Source organism: Mustela nigripes, chromosome 14 (assembly GCF_022355385.1).
Source record: "Mustela nigripes isolate SB6536 chromosome 14, MUSNIG.SB6536, whole genome shotgun sequence".
Classification (NCBI taxonomy): Eukaryota; Metazoa; Chordata; class Mammalia; order Carnivora; family Mustelidae; genus Mustela; species Mustela nigripes.
Window position 1 is genome coordinate 15567980 of NC_081570.1, and position 23183 is coordinate 15591162.

At 57.0% G+C, this 23183-nt stretch overlaps 1 protein-coding gene across 1 annotated transcript in view; it reads right to left on the minus strand.

The window, feature by feature from the left end:
• HSPG2 (heparan sulfate proteoglycan 2) overlaps positions 1-23183 on the minus strand; it is a 98877-nt gene that overhangs the window by 38349 nt on the left and 37345 nt on the right. The window contains exons 4-33 of the mRNA XM_059376567.1: positions 20806-20915; positions 20639-20697; positions 20210-20370; positions 18466-18594; positions 17973-18227; positions 17765-17884; positions 15853-15984; positions 15583-15727; positions 15338-15489; positions 15102-15248; positions 12870-13033; positions 12194-12373; positions 11899-12095; positions 11644-11791; positions 10530-10657; positions 9965-10051; positions 9814-9872; positions 9568-9635; positions 8345-8485; positions 8051-8227; positions 7789-7968; positions 7549-7667; positions 6801-6912; positions 6516-6629; positions 6305-6432; positions 5871-5957; positions 5315-5364; positions 4898-4992; positions 4436-4576; positions 3848-4039 (exon numbers count right to left, since the gene is read on the minus strand). Coding sequence (XP_059232550.1) covers positions 3848-4039; positions 4436-4576; positions 4898-4992; positions 5315-5364; positions 5871-5957; positions 6305-6432; positions 6516-6629; positions 6801-6912; positions 7549-7667; positions 7789-7968; positions 8051-8227; positions 8345-8485; positions 9568-9635; positions 9814-9872; positions 9965-10051; positions 10530-10657; positions 11644-11791; positions 11899-12095; positions 12194-12373; positions 12870-13033; positions 15102-15248; positions 15338-15489; positions 15583-15727; positions 15853-15984; positions 17765-17884; positions 17973-18227; positions 18466-18594; positions 20210-20370; positions 20639-20697; positions 20806-20915 — 3977 coding nt within the window. The remainder of the gene's footprint in view (positions 1-3847; positions 4040-4435; positions 4577-4897; positions 4993-5314; positions 5365-5870; positions 5958-6304; positions 6433-6515; positions 6630-6800; positions 6913-7548; positions 7668-7788; positions 7969-8050; positions 8228-8344; positions 8486-9567; positions 9636-9813; positions 9873-9964; positions 10052-10529; positions 10658-11643; positions 11792-11898; positions 12096-12193; positions 12374-12869; positions 13034-15101; positions 15249-15337; positions 15490-15582; positions 15728-15852; positions 15985-17764; positions 17885-17972; positions 18228-18465; positions 18595-20209; positions 20371-20638; positions 20698-20805; positions 20916-23183) is intronic.

The following is a 23183-nucleotide window of genomic DNA, read 5'->3' on the forward strand; positions in this document are numbered from 1 at the left end:
TTTTTTTTCCTAAAGATTTTATTTATTTATTTGACAGAGAGAGATCACAAGTAGGCAGAGAGGCAGGCAGAGAGAGAGAGAGAGGAGGAAACAGGCTCCCTGCTGAGCAGAGAGCCTGATGCGGAACTCGATCCCAGGACCCTGAGATCATGACCTGAGCCGAAGGCAGCGGCTCAACCCACTGAGCCACCCAGGCACCCCACATTATGTGTATTCTTAAGAGGCACTCTTGTGTTTGGAACAGGTCAGAGCCGATGTCAATCCTAACACTAATGCCAATGGTAATAGCAATGATATTGACAGTGTTGATGACGACAGGAATGATCATGAGACAAATGCTACGCCATGGGAGGCCAGGGTCGTCTTTTGTCCGTATGTAACACAGCGCACAGGAGGTGCTAAATTAATGCTCCCTGAAGGGATGAATGCAGAGCCAAGGGCCAGGTCAGGGATCTGGATACAGGTGTCGGACCTCAGGCAAATCCCTGCCCCTTTCTGAGGTTTGGTCTACCCATCTGTATCATAAAGGGCTTTGACAAAGCACTCTCAAATATTTTGGGATTCGATGATACCCTGCTACCCCCCAACTCCTTGTTACTCCTTGTTACCTTGTTCCCCAGGAAGGCTTGGGGCAGCTGCCAATAATAGAGACTCCCAGGAAGCAGAGAGAAGCCTTCATAGGAGAGAGAGAACTAGGACAGAAGGACAGGTGGTGAGAGCTGAGGGGGATGGGGTGAGGTGGGGGGATGGTGAGAGCACAGTTACAGTCCTGGGAGGGACACGTACACAGGCATGCACGCACACACATACCCTTGAGGGAAGCCCCGGGGGCGGGGGCAGAGGGATAGAAGCCCCCAGCCCAGAGCTCAAGTTCTGGCCCTGCTCTCAGGACAACTTGCTCCCTATCTCTGGACCCAGATACCACTTCAACTATTGTCACTGAGCAGGGTTGGACTGGTGTCTCCTCGTGTCTGCTGTGTGCCTCTTGGGGACTTCACAATGACATATATGGCACACCAGAAAACTTTAAAAAATGTCGTGGGTATTGTGTATTGGAAAATGTGTATGACTAGCACAAATGAGGTGGTATGTGACTAATTTAAAGGGAAATAAATCTGAGGGGCCCCTGTCTGGCTTAGTCAGTGGAGCAGGAGACTCTTGATTTGGGGGTCATAGGTTTGAGCCCCACGCTGGGTGTAGAAATTACTTAAAAAATAAAATAAATGGAAATTTGAAGTATATAATAGTCCAGGTAGTAGGCAGACACGGCAGAATTGGTGACGCTGGTTCGGAAGCAACTGCAGTCTAGAAAACACGGTGGGTAGGGGCCTCTTGGAGGGTGCCTTGGCACATACCTGAGAGGCTGCCGAAGAGAGCCCAGAAGCTGAGGAGGAGGAGGAGGAGGAAGAAGAGGAGGAAGAAAGTGGGGCTGCTTGCAGAGCAGCTGCAGGCTGGGCATGGGGCAAGAGGCCCCGGGCGGGGGGCTGGGGGTGGGCAGCAAAGCTGGAAAGGAGCTGCCAGATCTCTGCATCCATCCGCCTCTGGGCCTCATCCACCTGGGGGACCAGGAGAGGGAGGACAGAGGAAAGGAGCAGAGAGCGACAGAAAGGACACCATGATGACTTGCTTCCCATCAGGCCGCCCCAGGCCCAGTAAGCACCTACTACTTCTGAGCTAACTGTTCAGAACGGTCTGGCCTTCTGGCCCTTGTTCTGGATGTCTTCTTGCTCCTCATGAGCCTGGGGGCAGTGGAGGGGAGACCTGGGGGGGTGGCAGGCGACTGTAGGGAGAAGCCCACACAGAAGATACCTGCTGGTAAGACACAGGCTGGTGGCTCTGACCAGCTCCCAAGGAGCCTCTGTGGCTGGGGAGGCTGCTCCGTGGGCCTCACTTACCATCCATGCCCATGGTGCCAGCCCACGCCATTCACAGCTCTGGAATGTTTCCCGAAGGCAACACTGGAGGGGACTGGGCATTAGGCTGGGGCCTGGGTTGGGGGCAAATGGCTCAGGAAGGCCAGGGCCTCAGCTCAAGGCTCTTGATTAAACTATACTCTCTGGTCTGCATGGGGCCCCAGACACAGCCTGTCCCAGCCAGGCGCTAAGTTACCTGTGATAGCCGCTGCGCCCGGGCCCGGCCCCTGCCCTCTGGGGGCCCCATGGTCCTGCCAACTCTCACAGCTGTCCGCAACTGCTCCTCTGAGAGGGATGTGCGGTTCTGATGGGTGGGGGGCACAAGCCAGCTCAGACCTCCCACGGTCCCAGTGTCGGAGCCCCGGGGAGTGTCCTCTCCCCATGGATACAGTAGCCAGAAAGGCCCACACTGGGGAAGACGATGCACATCCCCCCTCCAGGCTGGCACACAGAGAGTAACGCTAGGCTACTGAAGGGGCACATGCACTCAGAGGGTTAATGAAGGTTGCTGGGGAGGTAGTGCTAGGGTAACCTGGTGGGCTGGGTATAGTCATGTGGTTTAGCATAGTTAGTTTTCTTGCCACCACGACCACCACTCTGGCCACAGACAGATCTGGCAGGAGCCAGGATCTGACCACACGGTGGCTGGGGCACACACCCTCCCAGCTCTAACTCCTGGTACCATAGGGCTGGGGCACACCAGTGCCCTGACTGTGGGGCCGTCGGGCACTGCCTGGGTTCATGCAGACCCACATCTCCTTGGGTCTGGGCATTCCCCCATGCAGGACTGAGAGCGTCTAAGAACACCATGACCATGTCACATCCATTTCACACCACTCAGATCACGGGCCTACCTGGTGAGCCCAGCGCATCTGTGCAAAATATGCCTCCCTCTGCGGGGTGCGAAATGCCAAGAGAGGGAGTCAGAGAGAGAGAGAGATGTGTGAACTGCAGGCCAGGACAAGAGAGATGCACACAGGAAAGCCAAGAAGCCAGGAGGGGAGGAACCAGAGAGGGAGAAGGGACTAGAAGGTCAGCCTTTGGGAGGCTGGGATAGGTGGGTCTGTCCCAGGAAGAAGGACAGCGCAGCTTGGGAACTGCCCCTCCTGTGTCCCTGACCTCCCTGGGATCCTGGGAGAGGGGACACGTCTGCTTGAGTGCTGACCTCGGCCAGCAAGGGCCTCCATCTTTTCCTGGTTGCCATTGGATGGCACGGACTGCTCGAGGAACACATTCCGGCAGGCTCTGGAGTCTGCTCCTTGGATGTGCCTCCCCGACCCCTCCCTTCACCACCATCATCACCAAACCACAGTTTATCTCTGGCCAGTGGAGTATCCAAGAGCAGCCTCTGACCTGGCTCTGAAGGCCAGCACTGCCACCTTCTGGGTGTCCCCTTCATTTCCTTCAGGACAGGGGGTAGGAGTGGTGATTTACAACACATACGAGCTATTAGAAACGGTGCCCATGAGAGCTCAAAAAACAGGAACTATCATCAGAGTTAAGACCACCACCAAGCACCCAGTTAGCACAGAATCAACAGCCCTAGATGAGGGAAGGTGGAGGGAGCAAATGCATGGCATTGAACCTGTGCTGTCTTGTTTGTCCCTGTATTTTCAGGGCCTCGCCCAGGACCTATCTATTGCCTGAAAGCTAATAATCATCAGCAGGAGGGTACTCCATATGGGCAGGACACGAACTCCCATTCTCCCAGCCACCCTGGAGCTGAGGTTAATTGAAAGGCAATCAACTAGTCAGCGGGAGACCTGGGTTTAGACTGAGGACTCTCTGACTGTAAAGGCACTGAACCCCAATGTGGCCAACTCCTGCTCTGAGATCAGCTTGTGTTGGCATCCTGGCTGACCTCGGGGCTCCCTAGGGCCTGGCTCAGAACCCACAGCCAGGGAGGGCCTGCCAGGCCTCACTGTACATCACACCTTGTCTCCCTGGTAGGCCTCCGGCAGCTGCCAGTAGAAGGACTCATGGCCGAGTTGGGCGAAGTTGCCAAAGGACAGCTGGGTGCCTTCGGGCACAGGTTCCACGGTGAAGCCTCCTGTCAGGCGGCTGTTCCGCTGGGGGTTCACCAGGGCAAAGCCTTGGAAGTCCCCAGGGGCAAAGTGGGTGGAGATCTGGCAGCAGAGAGAAGACGGGGTGTCAGCCTGTGCTTGGGAGTGGTCACCTTGGTGGGGGAGGGTCGGGGAAGGCATCATAGTGTCATGGAGGCATCGCTAAGAACGGGGCGAGGACAGAAGTGATGGGGGAATGGGGAGGCCACGGGGGAGAAGAAAGGGGTGCGGGGCTCAGTGATGACACAAGCGATAAAGGGGTCCCAGGGAGGGTATGAGGGTCGGGTCGATGGTCGCTGGGATCCGTGCTTACAGGGGCCATAGTGGGGGCCTGGAGATGGGTGTCCTTACAAGCAGAGAGAATGCCACTAGGCCAGAACGGACCCCGGAGGGCTGGGGTGGGGGCTCCAAGAGGCGGCGCATGCGCGGACGCACGCGCATACACGCAGGTGCACTTACCAGGTGGCGGACGTAGGAGGAGCTGGCGCACTGCTGGGTGACGCCCATGCAGAAGCAGGGCAGGCAGCCGTCGGGGTTGCTGGAGCTCAGGAAGAAGTGGTGGGGCCGGCAGTGACTGCATGTGCGGCCTTCCACCTGGGCCTGGGAGGACGGACGGGAGGGTAGGTGTGGGGGGCTCGGGGGGCAGTTCTTTCACCTCTGGCAGCCTTTGAGGCCAGCCTCCCGGCCACGTCCAGCAGTTCTGGGGGAGTCCCAGCAGCCCCCAGGCCTAGGCCCGACTCCCATGGGCTGCTGCTGTGATTTCCCACTGGGCCCATACTGTGGGGCAGCGATGGAGCCTCTGGGGAAGGGTGGGGGTGGGTGTCTCAGGGACAGCCCCAAGGGTACCGTGAGAGGGAATGCGAGGGTGACCCCCAACGGCTGTGGTGCAGGGCCTCCTAGAGAGCAGGGGTTTGGACTAACCTTGCATTGACACTGGCCAGCTGCGTCACACTGGCTGCTTATGCTGCCCTCGGGATCACAGCCACAGCCGATGGGCTCTGGCAGTTGGCCATCTCCTAAGGTGGAGGGAAGCCACAGCTGGAACCCCAAACCCGCCTCCAAGCACCCTCACTTCCACTACCCTCTGGGCATCGAACTCATCACCAGGAGAGGGAGTGTTTATTTCTGAACACCTACCTTGTGTAGGCATTACACCCACTCATAACAGCTCTCTGGAGTGCACAAGTTTTTTACTATACCCATTTTACAGGTAAAGAAGCTGAGGCTCAGAAAGGTAAAGTCACTTGCCACAGGTTGAAGAACTAAATTTCTAACCCAGGTCTACCCCTGGGGGAAACAGGGTAGCCCGACCCTAAAAACCTCCCCAACCCTACTCACTTCGGCATGGCTGGCCCTGGCTGGGGTTGCCATAGTAACCTGGGGCACACCTAAGGAGAAAGCATTAGATGATGGGAGGGCAGAACCAGGAGGGCAGAACCACAGAGTCCTGGCGAGCCTGCTGTAAGCCCAGGACTGTACTGGGGCCCCTGTATCAGACTCACACGGGAACCAGGCCTCAGTGTGGGAAGGAACCAATCAGCCTAACTCGTCCATTTTACAGAGTTAGGCTGATTGGTTCATTTTACAGATAGGGAGTCAGGTGGGAGAAGAAGAGCAGGGACAGTCCTGAGGCCACAGAACCAGTAAGTGAACATGATCGGGCCTTGAATCCAGAACCTTTAGCAAGAATGAGGGGTTCTCTGGGGAGTCCCTGCCCTCGCTGGGGCAGGGGGTCCTGGTGGTTGGAGGTGAACCACAGGCCTAGATCTCTGAGGATTCAGGCTCTCAGGGAAGAGAGCTGACTGTCTTCTGGGGACCTGCGTAAGGGGAGAGTGGGAGGCCTGTGGGGCAGGTCCTCCTGCACACTCCCGACCCTGCCCACCACCTGCCTCACCTCTCACAGTGACGCCCACTGTGGCCTGGGGAGCACGCATCACAGGTGGGGTGGCCGTCGGTGTCCAGAAAGCAAGTATGAGTAGCCCTGATGGTGTGGGGGGCAAATTTCTAGTTAGTAGGTCAGCAGTGCTTCCTTTAGGACCAGGGGAAAAGGGAGAGGAAGAGTGGGCGAGTGAGTGAGGTGCCAGGCACCGTACTCTGAGCCCTCATTCAGTTCTCATACTAATGGCCAAGAGGCAGTGTCTTATCATCTCCATTTCACAGATGGGGAAATGGAAGCCCAGAGAGGGAAGTGTCACTTATACAAAGCGACACAGTGAGGCGGTGGCAAGGCCAGAATTTAACTGCTGTCTCTCAGAAAGGCCTGGAAAGAAGAGAGTCTGGAAGGGGATGGGAGGGGGTATTTCAGGAAAGGGCAGGTCCAGGACGCACTGGCCACCAGCAGGGGCTCCATGGCATGGGCACGGCTGGCAGTCCTGTGGGGTCCCCCGCTGGGCATCTCCGTAGTATCCGGGCTGGCACTGCTCACACTGAGGGCCCTCTGTGTGGTGTTGGCAGCCCTGGAGGGGGCAGAGTGTGGGTTGAGGCTGGGCCCCTGGAGGCCACTGATCCCTGGACAGGAAGGAAGGCAGGCGGGACTCACCTGGCAGACACCTGTTTCAGGCTCACAGACCTCCGTATGGCCATGGCAACTGCAACGTTCACATGTGCCCAGGTAGAGTCCACTGGGCATGCGTGTGTAGCCCGTGTCACAGTCCTGGGAGCAAGAAGATTGGGTGGTAGTCGGGCCCTCCTGGTCCGGGGCCCATTCGGGGCAGTGCCCATGGGATGGTGGGGCTGGGTGGGGCCCGGGGAGGACTAAAGGGGGAGGAGCCTGGAAGCACCAAGGAGGTTGCTGATAGACAGGTGGGTGGGGCCCAGGGCTCACCTGACAGGATGGGCCACGGTACCCGGGTGGGCAGGAGCACTGTTCCACCTCCAGTGCAGGGTCCTGACCGGTGTCCTCAGGCACAGCGACATCCATGCTGATACCAGAGACCCTGGGAATGAGAAGAGCCACCACAAGTGAGCACACCTTCCACGCTGGCCCTCCCTGGAGTTCTGCGTGTGATTACGTCATTAATTCTCACAGGCCCACTGTGGTGGTGTTGAGGCCCTGTCTGGCTCTCCAACTGGGTGTCCATCCCCTGGCTGCTGCAAATGACTTAGACCTGCCACTCCCTCGAGAGAATGAGCCTTCCTTTCCCGGACAGAACATACCACCCTGCTCTCCCGGGGTGACCAATGAGAGCCTGGCCTAAAGCACAGAAGCCCCTCTCCCTCTGCAGAAGGACTCTGCAGAGGTCCTGTGGGCTGAGTCTGTGACTAGTCTTCATCTGAAACTGCTTCCTTGCCGGGCCGCTTCCCCTTCCTGCATCCGGCCGTCCTCTCTCCCTCCTTCCCACGTTCTCACCATCAGTCATGTGCTCCCCAATCCCCATCTCAGGCTTTGCTTCTAGGGAACCCGACCTGGGACCAGCCCCATGATCTCCATTTTACAGATGTGGAAAATGAGGCACAAAAGGCCCCACAGCCTGCACGTGGGAGAGCTGGCAATCTGGCCACACCATGCCACGCCGCAGAGACCAGAACCCCTGCCCCAAGCCCCTGTGGCCTCCTGCCCTGGCCCCACACACCTGCTCTCAGCTGGCTGCTGGCTGAAGGACGCCTGGATCAAGAGAGTGTCGATATCCGCCAGCGCCATCAGCAGGTGCTCCCGTGTGGCCGGCTGCCCATCAGGCCGTTGCCATGCTTGCTGCCAAGGAGAGGACACGTGTGCGGTCAAGTACTGACACCCCGGGCTACTGACGCCCCTGAGTGAGAGAGGCTGGGCCCCGTGCCTCCCCACCCCCAGGCTGCAGGCAGTGGGGGCTCACCTCCCGGAAGGGCACTGTGAAGGTGCTGGGCTGGCCGGGGCTGGGCTCCTGGGAAGTGTGATGCTCCAAGACAATGCCATTGCCCTGCAGGACAACCAGGGGCTGCCCGTGCAGGGGCGTGGAGCCAGGCTGGGGCCTCTGGGTCACTGTGAAGCGCAACTCCCCTCCGTAGGAGGTCACCTGGGACACAGGGTAGACAGGTGCTCAGCAGAGGCCCTGCAGTCCGGCCCCGCCATTGCTCTTCCCCAGCCGCCCTGCTCACCTTGTCCCCACGAAAGTGTGAGGGGAGGCTCCAGAAGTAGGGCCCGGCCAGGAGGCTGTGGAAGGAGGAGAAGACCAGCTCCCCGGGTGCGGGTGAGGAGATGCCCTCGCTGGTGGTGTGCGTGCCGGCGGCATTGGTCAGGCTGAACTGCCCGGGCTCCTCAGAAGCCCCGTGTACCTGGGAGGGGGAGAGGAGGCTGGCATGGGGGCTGGGGGCTGGGTTGGGTACGTGGCCCACCCTGCGCACAGGGTCACCCCCCCATCCCTGCTGTCTCCCCACCCGCCACACAGGTACCTGGGCACGGCTCCAGGACGAGCTGGTGCACTGGCGACTGACGCCCATGCAGAAGCACTTGAGGCAGCCGTCGGGGTTGCGGGCATTCAGGTGGAAAGAGCCAGCCACACACTCGTTGCACAGACGTCCCACCACGTTGTTCTGCAGGCACAGAGCTGGGAGCTGCAGGACAGCCCACGGGAGGGGCTGCCTAGAGCTTCCGGCTTCATCTGTTTGCCCTTCCAGGGGGGGACCCAAGGCCAGGAAAGCCACAGAAAGAGCACCTGTAGGCAGGGCTGCCACCATGTGAACAGTGATTCCCAATAAGGACAGCTTAAGCCACCACCCTTTTCCTCCTTTTCGATTTGGCTGGTAAGGGGCTCATAAACGCATGTAGATTTGAAATACAGCCATTTGGTTAGAAGTTACTGCTACTCTTTATGGAGTGTTTCAGGCACTGTGCTGGTTCCTGTTCAACCATTAACTCATTTAATTCTTCTGAGTCCCTTGAAAGTAAAGTGAAACCTCCATGCTTCACATGAGAAAACGGAGGCTCAGGGATGGAAAATGATTTACACCAGATCCCTTGGCTTGCTAATCCACTCAGGGATCTAAGATCAGGAGTACTTTGGGGGCACCTGGGTGGCTCAGTGGGTTAAGCCTCTGCCTTAGGCTCAGGTAATGATCTCAGGGTCCTGGGATGGAGTCCCTCATCGGGCTCCCTGCTCAGTGGAAAGCCTGCTTCTCCCTCTCCCACTCCCCCTGCTTGTATTCCTTCTATCACTGCCTCTCTCTGTTAAATAAATGAGTAAAATCTTGAAAAAAAAAAAAAAAAAAGATTAGGAGTGCTTTGGTCCAGTTCCTTTTTCCCACTGACTCCAGATTCTCCCACTCTTAATGCAAATGATGACCCTTCTCGGAGCCTCTGTTGCTCATCTGTAAATTGGGGACGCTAATATGTGTACGGTCACGTCAGTGTGAGAACATGAAAGCGAAGGGACAACACAGAGCAGTCACAAGAACAATGACTGGCAAAGGATCTGGGACTTCAGCCCAGGCTCCCTGACTCCGCAGACTAGGCCCCCTCCTGGTGCCAGACCACCTCTCAGGAGGGGAAGACTAGCCAGCCAGGCTCAGCAGCTTCTGGCCAAGGAGCTATGGAGAAGGTGGAGCCTCCTTCCTCCCTCTCCCAGATGTGTGCCCACCAGAAGCCCCTGGGGTGGGGGAGGGGAGGGCACACATACCTTACAGCGACAGGCCTCCCCAGAGGTCCCCGTGCTGCCTCGCTCGTCACAGCGCACGATCTGCTGGTCTGGAAGCACAAAGTGGATGTTGGCAAGGCAGGCGGGAATGGGATAGACCCAGTCTGGCCAGACAGGTGGCAGAATGGGATGGCTCCCCAAGGATCACAGGGCTGGGGCTGGGCTCCTGGATTGGGGCCCAGCGGGCAGCCCGGGGAGGTGCCAGGGGATGACGGCTAGGATACTCACTGCTGGGCCTGCACTTCCCACCAGGCTGGATGGGGTTGCCCTCATATCCCGGGGCACAGCTGGTGGAGAGAGGGAGAGTGGTTAGTGGTGCTTCTGTGTCCCCCCACCCAATACAGCCTGCTTGCCCCGGTGCCTGCCGGCTTTCACTCACCTCTCACATCGGCGGCCTGTGTAGCCTGGGGCACACGCATCGCATGTGGCTTGGCCATCTGTGTCCAGGAAGCAGGTGTCTGAGAATCTGTGGGTATTGAGTAGCAGGATGGGGCAGGGCTGCCGTGATGGGCCAGATCAGGGCTTACACTCCACCCTGGGAAATGATTTTTTGTCCACAAAGCACAGTATGCCACAAGACATGGTGCTTCTCTTCTCTTTGCCCACCTGTCTTTTTTTTTTTTTTAAGATTTTTTTTTTAAGTTCTCTCTACACCCAACGTTGGGCTCGAACTTATGACCCTGAGATCAAGTCACATGCTTTACTGACCAAGCCCCTGACCACCTAGTTTTGATCTGCAGCCTCAAAGCAACACTAGAAAGACAGATGGGCCCACTATATGGGGAAGGAAGGAAGCCGAGGCCCAGAAAGGCCAAGTGGCACAGAACGATTTAGTGACCAGTTTGGGATTTGAACCCAGGCCTCCCACCTCCCTGCCCAGAGTCTGCCCATGGCCTGCTGTACTGCCCCTTCCCCCAGGATCACTGCCCCATGCCAGCTCTGACCTGCGGGAGGCGTCAATGTATGGGCAAGGACAGGGCCGGCAGGCAGTGGCTGTGGCCTTCGTGGCGTCTCCAAAGAAGCCAGCCTTGCACTTGTTGCACTGAGGACCCTCTGTGTTGTGCTGGCAATTCTGGGAGGAAGGGCAAGGAGTGGTTCAGGTCCTGCAGAGCAGGCCTTCCACCCCAGCATAGGGCCACACTGGATTCTGAGCGTGGCCCTTTGAGGCTGGCCCAGCCTCCTCCAGCATGCTGGGATTACTCCACCACCCTGCAGACAGGAGAGCAGCCAGCTGCATCCTGATGGGGAATTCATCACCTCATGTGGGCAGCCTGTTCCACAGAAGGTTCAAAATGCCTGCTTTATATCAACCTAAACCCGCCTCCTTCTTCTAACCTGCTGGCCATTTCAGCCCTCTAGAATCTGTTTCTTTTTACCCTACGCAGCTCTTGGGGAATTTGAAGATGGTAGCTTTCTCTGCTTGAGCCTTGTCTTCTTCTTCTTCTTCTTTTTTTTTTTTTAAAGATTGCCTTGTCTTCTTCTTCTTCTTCTTTTTTTTTTTTTTAAAGATTTTATTTATTTATTAGAGAGAGAGATGGGGAGAGAGCAAGCACAGGCAGACAGAATGGCAGGCAGAGGCAGAGGGAGAAGCAGGCTCCCCGCCAAGCAAGGAGCCCGATGCGGGACTCGATCCCAGGACGCTGGGATCATGACCTGAGCCGAAGGCAGCTGCTTAACCAACTGAGCCACCCAGGCGTCCCGAGCCTTGTCTTCTGTCAGCTCCATAATCCCAGCCCCCTCCACTATTCCTTAGAAATACATATGATTTCCAGGCTTTTCCCCCTTAGTGCTGTCTTGCTAAGGACCATCCTTAACATAGTACTTTCCAGGACTGTTCTGACCAAGGTGGAAGAGAGTAGAACATTCACCTCCCTTTTCTGGATGTTATACCTCTCTTAATGCATCCAGAGGTCATGATATTTTATCTGGCAGCCATGGCAGTCATTCCAGAGGCTCATGCTGAGCTGGTGGGCACAAAGAGGCTTTAGCCTGGGCCTCCCACCCTGTCTGTGTCCCCAGCCCCTAGCCAGTATCCAAATGCCAATGGGCACTACTCACCAGGCAGTGGCCATACACAGGGTCACAAGCGCTGGCATGCCCATTACAGTTGCAGCCCGAGCAGGTGCCCAGATAGGGCCCACCAGGCACCCGGGTAAAGTGGGCATCACAGCTCTCGCAGGATAAGCCGGAATAGCCGATGGGGCATCTGTGGGGGCAGGACAAAGACAGTGGTTACAGGAACTGTGAGGCCCTGCTGTTTCTCCCTATCTTCGCTGGGGACCCTGTGGTTCCAAGCCCTGCCAAGTCAGGTACCTGCACTCCTCTACACTGTGGGCCCGGCCATGGCTGGTGGTGTGGGTGACAGTGGTGTCCATGGCAATGTCACTCAGTCCCACGCTGGCCATCTTGGCATTGTACACCGTCTGGATGAGCACAGCCTCCAGGCTTTGTAGCACCTGCATCATCTCAGCCCGCTGCACGGGCCGGCCGGAATCATGGACCCAGTGCTCCTGGACATGAACAAAGGTGTGTGGAGGCAGCCCACGTTAGCACCTGCCCAGCCTGTAGCACCTTTGCCCCGGGCCCTGAGAGTTCAGGCACCACGCACCTCGGAGAACTGAACCTGGCGCTGGTTCAGAGTGCCGGGCTGGGTGGGCACGTGCCCTCGGGAGAGGAGGCGATATCCAGCGCCCACGAGGACCACATCCGGCCGTTGCACTGGTTCCAGCATGCCACGGGCCAGCTCGTAGCGTACCTTGTAGCGCAGGGAGCCCCCATAGGAGTCCACCTGGTCAAGACAGGGCAGCTCAGGGCAGGGAAGCCGGCTGGGAGCGGGGCGCGACCTGATGCCTGCTCTGGGTCCACTTGGCCTTTCCTCCTCCCTCTATATGCCTGGCACTCACTGTATGCCTTGCACAGAGCTAGGCACAGGAAAGCAGAGATGAGTGGGACTTGGCTCTGCCTTGAGGGTACTCAGTCCGATGTGGGTGGTAGAATAAAAGTTGCCCGGGGAGGCCAGAGGAGGAACACTGACCCTGTCTCGGGTGTGGGGGAATGGTCCAGGAGTACCTTTTAAAAGGCTGAGTCAGCATTCCTTCCAACCCGAGCCTGGTGGACAGACACCTTACTCTGAACGAATAAGTCAGTGCCCATCTTTCCCCCAGAGCAGAGTCTGTCTTGCCGCATACCAGCTTCAGAGGGAGCAGAACACCCAGGCAGGTTCTGGGCATAGGAGGGCAGCTTGGCCTTTCTCCTGCCTGGAGCAGCCAAGGCTGGTCCCTCACCTTATTGCCCAGGAACTGCTCGGGCAGAGTCCAGAAAGAGTCATGCACCAGGAAGCGTCGGGACAGGTCGACCAGCTGGAACTCCTGCAGAGCAGGGTCAATCTGCAGCTGCGTGGAGGAGAGGGGTGGCATGCCGGGCTGCGCAGGCATGGTCACGTTCACGCCTGTTGACAGCAAGACGGAGGGGTGAGGGCCACAGTGCATGCCTGCCAGAGACACCCGCCTTGAAAGGCAGTTATCCAGAGAGATAGTAAAGTTCTGGGAAAAATCTGACTTAAAGAGAACTTTAGTGTCTTCCCTCAAGTCAAAAACACACAAACAAAAAAACCCATTTTTTTTTTCTTCCCTACGGTTTTGGAGCAGCATTTCCCAAAGCACGCTCTGGGCAAAGTCAATGCTGGAGAAGATGACTGGGAACCATTTGGGAACCACAGTGTCAAAAAAAGGTCAAGGGGATTCTTTGTAGCGGGACTTCTCAGAGCCTTCTGTTGGAGGACCTCTCCACAGACTGTCAGGGTAGGAACGGCCCTCAGGGGGCAGTAGAGAGCGACCCACTAACCTTATCCAGGAAAATATTTGTGAGGATGGACGCGTCTTATACTTGTATTCTCTCATACGGTAGCCACTAGCCATATGGGGCAACTAGATGCTCAAAATTTATGTTTTGTTTTTTTTTTTAAGATTTATCAATTTATTTGACAGAGAGAGAGAGGGAAAGCCCACATGCACGATGGGGAGAGGCAGAGAGAGAGAGACAATCTCAAGCAGACTCCCTGCTGGGCACGGAGCCCGACATTGGGCTCGATCTCACAACTCTGAGATCATGACCTGAGCTAAAACCAAGAGTCAGAGGCTTGACCAACTGAGCCCCCCAGGCATGCCGGTGAGTTGATCAATTTTAATTCAAACAGTCACTTGTTGCGAGTGGCTGCCACACTGAATAGCTCTAAGGGGTGGGAGTTTCATTACCTTCAAAAGCAGTCCCTCCCAACCCTGGACAGGTTTGACTCTTAGAAATTCCTTCTTTGTGCTAAGACTACATCTATGTGGCACTAGCTCCTCCCCTTCCTTGTAAAAGCAAGCCCTGTAACCATGGAGGGGTCTCTACTTTTGTCTGCAGAATGACCACACAAGGCCCCCAACACCAGGTCACACTCCTCCAGGCCTGCCTTCCTCCTTCCCTCCCAGGGATGTTTTTGGGTCCCCTGCATCCTAGTCACCGCTCACGCACAGGCCACTTGCTCAGCCCCGCCTACCCTGACCATTCTGAGTCCGATCAGCCAGGCCTGGGGTCTAGCTCGAAACACTCTCTAAACAGCTGTGTAACCCTAGGGAAGCCCCACTGCCTCTCAAAAGAGTAAAAACAGCCCGAATCCTGCAAGGATGACCCACTGCCCGATGACTATGTGTCAGGCCACAGCGCTGGCCCAGGGCTTTCTATGGAAGCAGCTAAGTGCCCTCCTTGCATTCAATCCCCTGGGATGCAGAAAGTGAGATGGGATATAGCTTGATGTGAGGCAGTCAACGGGGGCTGCGCCTTGAACCCAGGTCGGGGTGATGTCTGGGCCCATGCCATTCTGCCTCTCAGAGCCAGAGAGAACGGAGTCTGGCTGCCCGCCCTTGGGTTCGGGAAAACGGGCCTGGAGAAGCCAAGGGTCGCACAGACAGTAACGGGCATAACTAGAGGTCAGCTCCAGGCTGAGAAGATGCCCACGCCTGGCTCTGGGGACATGGGCACCTCTTAGTCTCTGGGGATGACGATGCTGTAAATGATGACAAGGACGTCAGAGAGTATGCACGGGGCCCTCGGCGTGGACTGAGCTCGATTCTGAGTGGCTTATATAGGTTAACCTGTTAAGTCCTTCCAACCCTGAGGGAGGTAGTTCTTATTTTTTCCCCATTCTGTAGATGAGGAACTGGAGACACAGGATGGTCACCTGACCAAGGGCACAGGTGGCAAGAGATCATCAGGATTTACATCAGGGATCTGACCCCAGAGCCTGTCTTCTTCATAACCCAAGCAGGCAGACGAGTATGGACTTGGCTTTTCCTAAAACGTATGTTTCCCCTGAAGTGCTGCTCTTACAGGCTCCCCTCCCCTGCCCGTGCCTGTCCTTGAACCTGGCCCCAGCTGCCAGCGGATGCTGCTCTCCCCTCTCTTCCTCCTCTCTAGGCCTGGTGCCTGCCCCTGCACTCCCACAGCGCCGCCCTCCTGTCCACCCACTGACGCACCCTTGAAGTCATCAGGCCGGTCAAAGCGTAGCTGGATCTGGTCCCGGAAGCGGCGGCTGCTCTGGCACACGCTGGTGACCCCAAAGCAGAAGCAGGGCAGGCAGGAGGCGGTGGGCTCCAGGTAGAAGTGCCCATCGGGGCAGGGCCCTGGCGGGTGGCATGGGAGCGGGTTGCAGCCAGTCACCAGCAAGCAGTCCCGGCTCCCCATCTGGGGCCCGTCTGCCCACCGGCTGTACCTCGCTTTGGAATGAGCTCCAGGACACCGTCAGGAATGCCAAACACCATGCCCCGGGCGTTCATGGCCTCACAGGTGTAGGCCCCCTGGTCTGCCTCTTTCACATCGTGGATGGTCAGCGTGCCACGGCCTCCTTCGCTGGTCACTGTCACCCTGGAAGGCCCCGAGACAGTGGTGGGGTCAGGCCAGCGCCCCTGGCCCAGCGTCCCCCATCTCCCCGGACCCTGCCCAGGCTCAGAACCATACCTGGGATGAGAGGGGATGTGACCCCAGTTAAGCCTCCAGTTGATGATGGGGGTGGGGACACCAATGGCCACGCAGGTGAAAGTCACTGTCTGGCCCCGGGAAGCCTGGACGAATTCCTGGGGAGGAGTCACCACCTGGGGGGGCACTGGGGAGGCCAGAGCACGAGTGAGGGATGTAAAGGGCAAAGGGAGGAGGAGAGGGGGTGGAGAGCAGGGCTGAGACTGTGGACTGGGCCACGGGACCACCCCCCCCCCCAGGGCCCCTGCTCACTGCAGCCAAATTCATCGCTTCGGTCGGGACAGTCGCTCTCCTCGTCACAGTGGAAGCTGGCCGGGATGCACGTGTTCGTGGACACACAGCGGAACTGCGTGGGCCCGCACACGTCCTCGGGGCGCTTGGCAGCTAGGGGACAGAGCCGGGCAGTATGGGCAGCAAGCACTGCCCTCAGGGAGGGTCACCCCCACTCCCTACCCAGACCCGACAGTCAACCCTGCCCACCTTCCCCTGGTGTCCCTAGGGTCACTCTCTCTTCTCACCCACGTGACACACAGCTGCCCTGATGAGATCCACACACTGTTACCCCAACATTGCCAGCTGTCACCAGCGAGCCATCGGATGGCTCGTCACATTACCCTCTCCCCACCCCACTCAAAAAGAGTTATACCTGGGACAGCACAGTCACTCAGTTCCTTCCATACTCAGCCAGCCTCAGAAGGCCAAGACCTCTGCCAAAGGCACAGGCAAATTGACCGGCCTCCCTAGACACCAGGTGATGCCTGGTGCGGTGCCCTCTCACAGAAAGGCCTTGCAAGGGGTCTGCCACAGCCCGAAACTCGCTGCTCCATACTCCTCTGGCCCAGGGCTGCCACCTGGTCTGAGACCGCCACCCGGGGACTGGCCCGAGGCCTGGGGTTGGCTGGGCCCCCTAGCTGGGCATCTTTAGTAGACAGTGACTGACATCCTTCCTCGGGGAGACTGACTTTGAGACAGACACATGCACCAGAGAGAGCAGGCAGAGTGGTGTAGGCGAGGAAGGAGAGGGCACAGGGAAAGAAGTGAGAAGAAGCCAGGAGGCAGCCACCTACTGGCCAGCCTGGGGCTTCTGTCCCAACAGTCCAGGAGTTCCCAAGGCCACTCGGCTTTCACATTCTCTGTCCTGTGCTCTGCCAACAAGGACTTGCGGCCTCCTTTGATTTTTTTCCCCAGCTGAGAAGGGCTTTTCAACTAAAGCCCTCAATTATTTTCTTTCCCAAGGGGCTGTCTGGTCAGGGAAGCTCGGAGCCACGGGAAGGACATCAGAAAGCTCTGTTATTTTGCAGAATGCTGCTGCTTCTCTCGGCACCGATGTGGGGCAGAGGACGGCAGGGAGGAGCTGGACCGGCGGACGGAAGGAATGTCCACATGCACCCGGGCACGTGACCCGGGATCACAGAGAAGTGGTTTGAAAATTATCCTCAATCTCAGACTACCAAACCCCAGGCTTCACCTACAGGGAAGGACACTCTAGATGCTGCCTGATAGAGTGTCTGACTCTCCAGGGTCAGCCATTTAACTGCCAGAATGGCCTTAACATTGACTGGAAGGATGGATGGAGGTCAGCTGGGTAGATGGGGATAGGTGGCTAGGAGGAGGGAAGGATCCTAGGTTGATGGGTGGACAGATGGATGAAGGGCTGTGTAGACAGCGGACGGACGGAGAGTTGGGTGAATGGATGGATGGACAGGTGAACGATGGACGAGGTAACGGGGAGACCACAAAGAGCTGGGCAGACGATGTCCAGAAAAGTCCGAACTAGCTCGCTGTGAAGAAGCCCTATGCCCATCAGGGAAAGTTTCTGGCTCCCACATATGCCAAATGTCCCATCGTTAGGGGACACTGGGCTATCAAGCCCTCTTGGGCACTTGTCTGACCCCTACCCAAGCATAAATAACACAGAGAAGATCTATGACAACAAACTACAGAAAAGAAACAAGGAGACATTGGCCACAGGCAGTCTGGCCACATGGATTCCTACAAAGCTCAGTTCAAAGCCAAGAGCCCTCACCGCTGGGGGTAGAGAGAGAGGAACCTTCAAGTCTGTCCCCAGAGCCTGTGCTCTCTCAGGGAGAGCAGACCATGCTGCAGGCAGGGCTGGGGCAGGGAGGCTGGCCTGGTGGGGGGGGCGGGCCCTGGGCACACTCACGGCAGTCAGCCTCGTCGGTGCGGTCCTCACAGTCAAAGTCCCCGTCACAGTGCCACAGCTTGAGGGCGCAGTGTCCGTTCGCACAGGGGAACTCGTTGGGCTCACAGGGCGGTGCGGGGCCTGGGGGACCGGGCTCGGTTCAGCCAGCGGCCTCCCCCAGCCACTCCCATGGCCCCCCGCAGCCGGCTCTCCACCATCCGGTCCTCACCGCAGCTGAGCTCGTCACTGCCGTCTTCACAGTCCTCTTGCCCGTCACAGACGTAGTCTTTGGGGATGCAGTGCCCACTGCGGCAGGTCGCCTCGTGAGGCCCACAGGGCAGAGGCCTGCCTGGACTGGGGGCCAGCAGCTGGGGAGTGGGCAAGCCTGGGAGCTGCTGTGGGGTGGTCGCCTCTAGCCGGGGCACTAAGGGTGGCGTCTCCACCAGAGCAGGCGGTACGGAGCTGAGCTCTGGGACTGGCTCCTCTGTGGACAGAGCCCTCCTGGTGTTGGCACAGGGTGGCGGCATGTGGCTCCTCACCCCTCGCCCCCATGCTCTGCTGGCCCTCCCCATACCTCCCTGCCAGTGCCCCCCCCCCCCCCCCCCCCCCCCCCCCCCCCCGCCTGTACCAAACCCTCCCAGCTCCTGTTGGACTTGGGGGCCAGGTGCGTGCTGGCCCACCTGGTGTCTGTGGGTCCCTGGTGGCCCTGGATGGCCCCTCACCACAATCGAGCTCATCAGACATGTCCCTGCAGTCAGGTCTCTGGTCGCAGCGATACTCCAGGGCTATGCACTCGTTGTGGCTGTGGCAGGCAAACTCGGCCTCGGTGCAGACTCGCGAGACCTGGGGCACTGCGGGGGTAGGAGGAGAGTCAGAGGGACGGTGCGGGGGAAGGGGGGGGCGGTGTGCGGGGCGGAACTTGTGGGTGGCACAGGCACTGCGTGGCTGGGAGCAGGCTTTGGTGCCCTGTGTCTGGCTATTTGGTTTCTGGCAGACTTCAGCGAGGCAGAGGAGCACAGGGTAGATACATCACAGCACACACGGGGCATGGGACATGTGGCGGTGGCCTCACCCATGCCTTCCAGAAACCCCACACGCAGTTAACAAGCCACACGCATGCGAATACCACATTACACGCATGCAGGCCACAAGCTGGCCCAGGGAGGATGCGGGGAAAGGCTGAAGGGGCGGCTGTGGGCTCTGCCCGGCCATCTCGCCCTCCTCCTTCCTTCCCCGCCATCCAGGAACTCGTCCAGGTACCTGGCTGGGCCTAGGTCTGGCTTACACTCTCACCTGGTGTCACTGCGGCCGCCACGGCGGCCAGAGGGGGCGGGGGTGTCTGTGCTGGAAAGGAAGGTGTGATCAGCACTGGCCCCACGTGGGACCTGGGAGCCATGGGCTGCGGGGCCAAACCAGGCCCGTCCCACCATCCCTAGCTAGGGAGCCTCCCTAAAATGTGGGGAGACGAAGGCTGGGTGCCCAGAAATCTTCAGATCTGGGGCTGGGGAATACCAAAAGAGCACACTTGAACTTTAGGTGTATTCTTTGGGGTTTTGTGTGAAGAACAAGGGAGGTGATGGTTTCGATGTAATTTTTCTGATTGGGCGACCCCACAGGAGGGAAAGAGTGTGTTCAGTTCTGAGTTCCCCTGAGTCAGGGAGGGTGATGTCTTGGAGATTTTCCCTGGGGGAGAGACAGGGATGGAGTCGGGCTGAGAAGCAGGGCCTGTGGGGGAATGAACAGGGCCTGTCTGGTCTGGGAGTCAGAACAGGAGACGGGGTGCCATGTAAAGAAACCCGGGCTGACTGAGAGCTTGAAGGCCAGGCCTTTATATCTGAAAGCTGTGTGACTATGGCCCAGTTTCTCGATCTCTCTGTGGGGACTCATCTCCTCTCGCCAAAGGTTCTGGAAAGACTGGCATGGACATGGGGCTTGGTGTCAGTTCTGGCTTTTCCACTACTGCCCAGGTGAATGGGACAGGCCACTTGTCCTTTCTGGGTCTCCGTCCCTTAATCTCTAAAAGAGGAAGACTGTCTACTTTGTAGGAATGATGAAGGCTGAATGGGAAGCTGGATATTAAGGGCCTTAACTGAGTGCCTAGCCTCCAGTTAGCATTCCATACATGTCTGTTCTGTTATTATTAAATACGTAAGTGTTTGGTCTCAAAGTACTGTATGTAGAAAGGAATTCTCACCTAACTGTCAATGTATGGAGGTCTAGAGAGAGAGGGGGGAGAGCAGAAATTGGGTCTAATTGGGCACCAGTTCGAGGAAACAGGTTACAAGATTACACTGAAACCCAACCAGGGCTGCATAGAGACTGAGGGAGCAGACTGATGGGGTAGTGAGCTCCCTGTCCCTAGCGGTGTACAGGCCCCACGCTAGAAGAGCCCATGGTGGGGACCCTGGAAGGGGCCCCACAAGTCTGAGACACGAGGAAGTGCCCCAGGTCCCAGGATGGGCTTACCTGTACCCAGGCGACGGAACTGGAAGCCCTGGGGGGAGGTGATGTAGGAGGCGATGGAGCCGCTGGAAATGACCCTGTGCAGCACCTCCTGAATCTGAGCCCCGTCCGCGTTCCCTTCCGAGCCCACGTCCAGCTCCACAAAGACCCAGCCGTCCAGCTCCCTGGGGATGGGGCAGGGGGGCCGGGGAGCTGGTGAGTCCGTGGCCTCAGCTCCTCCCTCAGCCCCCAGCCTGAAGCTCAGGCCTGACCTCCTCTTTCCCTGTCCCTGGACAGCCCGGACCCGAATGGGGCAATTTAAGGTCTAAACTGTCTTCCCAAATTCCTGAACTTGCTCCAACAAAGATGCACTCCATTTGGCTTCTCTTCTTTCCCCTTCTTGTCGCCCCCACCGCCCCGGTCCCTCTCCGGCCCCTAGGGGACCCTTCTCACTTGATGAACACCACACTGACAACTTGGTCCCCAGGAATCTTCAAGTACTCTGACTCGAGCTGGGAAGCAACACAGCACCATCAGCCTCCAGACATCTTCACCTCGTCCCAGGGCCGCCTGCTCCCCCATTCTTGGGGCACTCTCAGGCCCCTTCCCCTTCACCTCACCGTGTCTACCACCGCCTCGGACACCTCCCGGAACTCCTCGGAGCCCGCATCCTCCAGCTGGGGGCTGTAGTGGATGGAGCGGGTGAAGTTTACCAGGGCCCGGAAATAAACTGTGGAGAGGAGTGGGGTATCACCATGAGGGGCCCGGCCTGGTAGGCGGTGGCCTCAGGCAGCTAGGCCAGCGGCAGGAAACTCAGGGATGGTCTCTAGAGGCCTTCTGCCCAGGCTGACCCCTGGGTGTCCACAGCCATGCCCAGCACTGCCCGTATGAGTACTTGTCACAGTGGCCCTGGCAGTCCTGCCCAGGGTCAAAGCCGAGGCCTCCACCTTCGAGTGAGGGGGCTTCAATCATCGGGGAAGCAGCCTGACCCAGAAGCTAAGTGATGTTGCAAAAGAGGACCCCACCCCCACCCCCAACGGCACAGAGAATGCTGGAAAAAAAGAGCTGGCTTCTAGAAGAGGCTGGCCTGGCACAGGGATCAACCACGAGTGACTGAGACATGCTTCCCTACTCTTCTGTGGCTGGTTCTACTCAACCCTCAGGGCTTGGCTCAACCATCACCTCCTCAAAGAAGATCGCCTGAATTGCCTTCCTCGCTCAACCCTGGCCATGTTAGAGAGACCTGGTCTGGACCCCCAGCCCCTGCGCTTCCCCCATCAGAGCACCTTCCACCCTGCACTGCATAGATCCTGCCCGGTGACACATGGACTATAGGGATTCATGGTGAAAACCATGGCTTCTGAGGTCAGCCACACTGCAGCACTGAACTCACCTCTCTGAGCTTCTGTTTCCTCCTCGGTCTGACGAGGATATTAATTTAATATTAAATGTTAAATAATAAACAACAACAATAAATAAATAAATAATAATTATATGTTAAATAATAAATATTAATGTTTTATTATTAATATTATTAATTTAATATTAATTAATTTAATTAATTACATTGACTGCACTGGAGAGCTAGAGGGAATAAATGACATCATGCTCACATACACCATCTCCCCGAGCACGTAGATGTGGCGCCTGGCACAGAGCAGGTGCTAGAGGATCGGGAATTGGTGTCCCCTCCCTTCTGTCCCCTGCTAGACCACGAACCCGAAGAGGAGTGCAGCCCTGGATTGCATTCACCCCTGCATCCCCAGAGCCAGTGTAGGGCTTGGCACACAGTTGGCGCCTAAGATGTGATGACTTAATAAATTCATATCAGATCAGTGTGGGCGTACACATACGACTGTTTCTAAGCACCTACTATATATATATGATATGTATAAAGTCGGGTTTTTTAAAAGATTTTATTTATTTGATGGAGAGAGAGAGAGACAGCGAGAGGGAACACAAGCAAGGGGAGTGGAAGAGGGAGAAACAGGCTCTCCACTGAGCAGGGAGCCCAACGCAGGGCTCGATCCCAGGACCCTGGGACCATGACCTGAGCCGAAGGCAGACGCTTAACATCTGAGCCACCCAGGTGCCCCATGATATGTATAAAGTTTTGTTGCTGTTGTTTTTTTAAAGATTTATTTATTTATTTGAGAGAGAGGAGGGAGAGAGAAAGAGAGAGAAAGCACAGAGGGAGTGGAAGAGGGAGAAGCAACAAGCTCAGTGTGGGGCTGGATCGCAGGACCCTGGGATCATGACCTGAGCCGAAGGCAGACACTTAACCCATTGAGCCACCCAGGCGCCCCTGTATAATGTTTTATACACATTACATACAATGTTCATGAGTTCACGCAGCAGTTATAAATATGAGTTAATATGAGCTGGGAATGACTCATATACATACACACGTAAGCACTCATATGGGGCTCTTAGAACAGAGCCTGACATGTAGTAGATGCTGACTCGGTCTATAACATATGTTTACTGTATACATAGACTAGTGTGTACGTGTACACACACACACGCGCGCGCACACACACACACACACACACACACACTGTTTCTTGAGCCCCTACTATGTACAAGATATTTTAGGCATTAAATCTTATAATGTTCCTGAATTTAGGTGTTAATTATAATTGCCAAGTTAATGAGTTACAAATATCAAAATGTGTGTAAATGCTTAGGACGGACTCCGGCACACAGTCAGTTCCAGATAACGTGAGCTCTTACTGTGTGAGAGGCAGTGATGTGGTTAACAGCTTAGCTGCTGGAGTAAAACTGCCACTTACAGCCCTGTGACCTCGTGTGATATGCTTCACCCCCGAGGATGAGCCTCAGTGTCCTTGCGTGTAAAATGCGTGTAACAGCAGTCCCCACCCCCGAGGGTTCTTGTGAAGCTTAAGCTCAGAATCGTAAAGTACATTTTTGACCGTGCTGGGTGAGTACTCGGGGCTGCCTGGGTTACCTCTAATTACAACAAACCCGAGGGATGGAT